This window comes from Engraulis encrasicolus, chromosome 15 (genome assembly GCF_034702125.1).
Source record: "Engraulis encrasicolus isolate BLACKSEA-1 chromosome 15, IST_EnEncr_1.0, whole genome shotgun sequence".
Taxonomy (NCBI): domain Eukaryota; kingdom Metazoa; phylum Chordata; class Actinopteri; order Clupeiformes; family Engraulidae; genus Engraulis; species Engraulis encrasicolus.
This window is the reverse complement of record NC_085871.1, coordinates 24675624-24680623: the sequence shown is the minus strand read 5'-3', so window position 1 is coordinate 24680623 and position 5000 is coordinate 24675624. Positions and strand designations below refer to the sequence as shown.

General features: G+C 45.0%; 1 protein-coding gene across 1 annotated transcript in view; it reads left to right on the top strand.

The window, feature by feature from the left end:
* LOC134464214 (myosin light chain kinase, smooth muscle-like) overlaps nt 1-5000 on the top strand; it is a 23078-nt gene that overhangs the window by 15060 nt on the left and 3018 nt on the right. Inside the window, exon 4 of the mRNA XM_063217688.1 lies at nt 1511-1796. Within this exon, the coding sequence (XP_063073758.1) occupies nt 1511-1796 (286 nt within the window). The remainder of the gene's footprint in view (nt 1-1510; nt 1797-5000) is intronic.

The following is a 5000-nucleotide window of genomic DNA, read 5'->3' as shown; positions in this document are numbered from 1 at the left end:
TTCATGCATTCAGTGACAAAGCTTTTTGAGTGATATGACAAAAGCAATTGATATCACTGAGAATTGTACACAGCCATGGCATGGTGGACGAGAGCATTTGCTATATGCCGAAAACAATGAGAAACTGATTTGACCATGTGCAGAGGTAACACCAGGAAGTCACAATTGAACAAAGACTTTTGAGAATCATTATTCTGTTGTGAGAAATGTACAAAACCAATTGAGAAAAACTGTAATGCGATAGTTTAGACCAGTGTTTCTCAACCCTTTTTAAATAAACGCCCCCTGGACCCCATCATAACCCTACCAACGCCCCCATGACCTCACCATAAACCTGCCAACGCCCCCCTTATTATTAAAAAATAAATTAGACTAATGTACTTCAATAACAACTAAGCACCACCCCCTCTCAGTTGTATCCTTCTCAACGACCCCCAAGGGCTCCCTAGCACCCCCTGGGGGGCTGTAGCGCCCCTGTGGAGAAACAACTACTGAATGTAATTAAAGTCTATAATATCACTGGTTCAGATAGAGTTCCCACAGTGTCCTTGACTTACTTTTCTGGTTGCTTCACTGAGCCTCAACCCTTCGCCTACTCCCACCAGCAATTACTAGCAAGGGACTTGCAGCCTCTTTCCTCAAAAATGTAGCCTAAGTCAGAGGATAGAGCGTTACTGTAGTAGAAATAACTAATCTAGAAGGATACTAAGCTATAATGAGGATAAAACAAGTCTAGGAGTATTTGTTTTACATGTGTGGAGGAGGGTTGTGCTACCGGAATATTCCCGGAACGGAATACAACCCCATTCCGAATGAGTGTGCATGAGTTGTGCACAATCCGTAGGTAAACTGCCACCATTCCGCTTAAAATCAGAATATCCCTCGCATGTAACTGCGCTCAATGTGACTTGTTCATATGACGTTTCTACAATGTCATTGACCTTGTGGTGACTCTGGCGGTTGCACTGTTCCCTAACCCTCAACCCCAACTCCACCACTAGCCTAATCACCAACAAGAGAGTAGTCTACCCCTCTCCACCCCCACCCCCGTAAGTAAGCAAGAGGACAGAGTAGCATTGGAGATGTACTCCTCTTTATTAATCCTGAAGGAAATGAAAGAGAAATGGGATTTAATAAAGCCGGAATATTACTGGTTCAGATGGAGTTTCCACAATGTCCCCAATCACAGGTCACTAACAAGAGATCCCCCCCCCCAGCTTCTTTCCCCCAGTAAGTAAGCAAAAGATGATGACGTCATCAGTTCATGGGGTCCCATACCAGAATTCTAGAATGCCATCGTCGGCCCTTCTGCTGACTCTGAGTTCTGTGTTCTACAATCCTTAACGTCTACTCCCTCAGTACAAGTATACCGGTAACCAACTCACTAAACAAAAGGGTATAGTAGTAGCGGATGTTAAATATTTATTTATCTTGAAAGAAATTACGCAAAATATAATGACTTGAATGTCACCCTTGACCTCGTTGGTGACTCCGGAGCTTTCTGTTCCAGAACCCTCTGGTGGCACGCGGCCATGGTTCATCATCCGTCCGAAGCAAGCGGTGGCGGCAGCTCCCGGTTGTCACGTTCTCATCTCCGCGGCGGTCGCTGGGGACCCCTTCCCCGAGGTGCACTGGGTGCGGAGTGGCGTGGGGCGGCTGCTGACCTCGGGGGGCGGCGGTGCTGGCGAGGAGGTGGAGAGGGAGCAGCTGAGGATCGTGCAGAAGGGCAACATCGCCTCTCTGTTCATCAGGAAAGTGGCGTCGCATCATGCCGGAGATTACCACATCCGGCTCAGGTAGGCTATTCTGCCCTACAATTTAAGAACGCAGTAACTCTGAAAACTGCAAACTGAGAAAAAAGGCGTCAAAGTTTCCTATATGGCGGGACAACTGTGTTGTCGGTAAAGTGGTGGTGACACTTCCTGGTAATGCTTTTTTAGGATAGAAATTAAATGCACACAAAAAACTTTGTGTCTTTTTGCCACAAAAAACAGAGTTACTGCGTTCTTGGCTGGTATTAATGCCACAAAATGGAGTTACTGCAGGAGTTACTGCGTTCTTGGCTAGTATTACCAGAGATTCTTTAAGTATATAGAGATATGCCAACATAATAGGTTGCTATGGGCACCTAACATGACCAGGTTCCGGTCTGCCTAAAGGGGCGTGTCATAATGCTCCTAGAATTGAATAGAACAGTCCTTAGGTCTGCCTAGGTCTGCCTAAAGGGGGATTTCCCCCCCTCCCCCTTGCAATAATAGAACCCGGAAACAATGGGCCAATGGAACCTCTCTCTCTCTACTCTCTCCGGTATTACTGTCTACTCCCAAACCAATTCCCATTGGAAAGTGCAGCAGTAACTCAACAACACTGCCCTAACTTTTTTGGGGTCATTTGTGCACTTTCAAAATGATTTTTCTCTAAAACGGGACGGTGTTGGACCACCATTTTTTGACACAAGACAAATTAGGTAGTGTAGAGCCCATTTCCGAATTTTTTTTCGACCATTTTGAGTTACTGCGTTCTTGTTTTGCATGGCAGTATACCTCATGAGCTCCGCTACATGCAGAGTCGACTCTAGGGTCAGCAGGGGCCTCAAGACAAAATTCGAAACACTGAACATTTAAACAAAATCCGCACTACTGTAGTAGAAATGTAAGCTGTTATTCACCATCAAGGGGCTTTGGGGGCCCCAAGCAGCATCCTGCCTAGCCTGGTGACTAGATGCGCCTCTGTGTACATGACAAAAATGGGTAGACAGAAACTGCCATGCCATGTGCAATGCATCTTCTTCACAAAACTTCGACTGGAAATACTGGAAAGTAACAACTTCACAATCTGTTATGTTTGGAAGGCATTTTTCTCAGCTTCAACGTCCTTGTGGTTTCTGCACCTTGTCTTTGCAGCCTTTTCAGCCCTCTGGCCTTGCTTGTGAGGTTGTTGCTGTTTTTCGCAAATAAATGGTTACATTCATCAGCAACAACCCACATTCAGCATGCAGCCGTGAATTTTTCAGTGATTTTTTTTCCAGTCTGGTAACTACCAATGGCAGTCCTACAATGAGCTGCTTCCCCGCTCCGACACCCCACCTCTTTCGTGGTGGCCATGCCCCCGCGAAAACAACGGTTATAGTAACTAACTGACATTGACAAAAAGCACTAATCATAATGATATTACTACAACAATGTGGTGATAGTGTAGAAATAACCATTTTATACTATTTTTAATGTGTATAACTGTGTTAACATGTTTACAGCAATTTTTGCAATGCCATTTCGGGGCGGGGTTTCACAACGGTGCCACCCCGAGCCATTGCCCAGTCGGCACGCCCTTAGGACCACCCCTGGTAACTACCATCCACCAAATTTATTGTGTATACTTTACCAGTATTTGGCTGGTTGAAGTTCTAGCTGCCCCTGTGCCAGTCCTGTGCCACACATTGCTTTGCCTGACTATTAAGTACCCCTCTGAAGTCTCCTCTGACACAGTAGTTAATTAAGGCAATTAGTCTGGAAGGGCTGCAAACTTTGTATGTGTGTGCTTGGCGACCGGTGGGACTCCCCTTCCTTGATAATAAATATCAAGGTTGATTACAATAGGAGAACCTAGTGTAAATAAGAGCAAAACGAGAACCTACCCCTCCACCCTCTCCAGCATGAAGAATGAGAATCACCGTGTCACTATGGTACACCATTCACAAACAGAGGAGGTGAAGGACTCCTAATAAAATTTTGTTCCGAGCAGGAGGGCTCACTATTGAACCTCAGAAATAATATTGCAAACACTTAAGGCACGGCCCCTGTTATGATTTTGCTTTTACCAGAATGCCAATGACCAAGGCGTAATGTATGAATAAAAACGTTGTGTATCATAGCATAGTAGTGATACGGTCGTTTTTTCGGCGAGTACAGCATTCCACTGTTGGAAAGGTGTGTATTATGAGGCTACTTACAGATACAATGTCACTTGGTATTGCGGAGTTGTTGATTATAATTTTAGTCAAGTGCAAAGAAATCCCTCACACTGTCCATCCCACCAACAAACTTTAATACAACGTTTCGGTCATCCCATCTTCTTCAGGTAAAGTTCCTGAAGAAGGTCGGATGACCGAAACGTTGTATTAAAGTTTGTTGGTGGAATGGACAGTGTGCGGGATTTCTTTGCACTTGACTGACAACCCCGCTGGGATAACATCCTACGCACCTGCCCAACTACAGAGGTGTGCAAAAGCGTCTTTGTTGAGTTGATCCTAATTTTGCCAGTAAGGGCAAAGTTGGTGTATGAAGACAATACAGATTTTGGACTAGAATACAATACCGAAACCTAGGATAGGGTGGACCACAAAATTAAATGTTAATGAGAAATAAAACCTTCTGTAACTCAATCATGTTGAAATGATACTTCATGTTTTCTCAATTATACTTTGTGTGCCTGCTCTGTGCAGAGGATCCGCTACGTGAGACTTATCTTGGGGTTTGCTATGCTAAATTTAATCTCTAATCCAGGGGTGCATTTCTCGAAGGGGTAGTTGGTAGCAGTTAGACACTTCGGTAGTTGCCAATGGGAAATTGTATTGTAACCAACAAAGTAGCTAACCTACCTGTAGTTAGCAACTGCAGTTTCGAGAAATGCACCCTTGCTGGTTTGTTGTTATTGTTGGAGCATACCATACTCCCGGCCTCCCGTCTATATGGGGTATTAACCGTGGCATTTTTCCCTCCTTGGAAAATCACTTGCTGCTCCATGCAGAAATAACACTGCCAAGCTGCGAGCTATTAAAACTAAGCGAGACACTTGTGTTGCGTTGCGTTGCGTTGCATTGCGTCCTCCTTCAACTCTCCTGTGCAACATAGACACAGACAGAGACGCAGACGCAGATGCATACACACACATATTCAGAGACACATACCGGGGTACGCAGAAACACACAGACATGCACACACAGTACAACACAGAGGACACACACACACACACACACACACACACACACACACACACACACA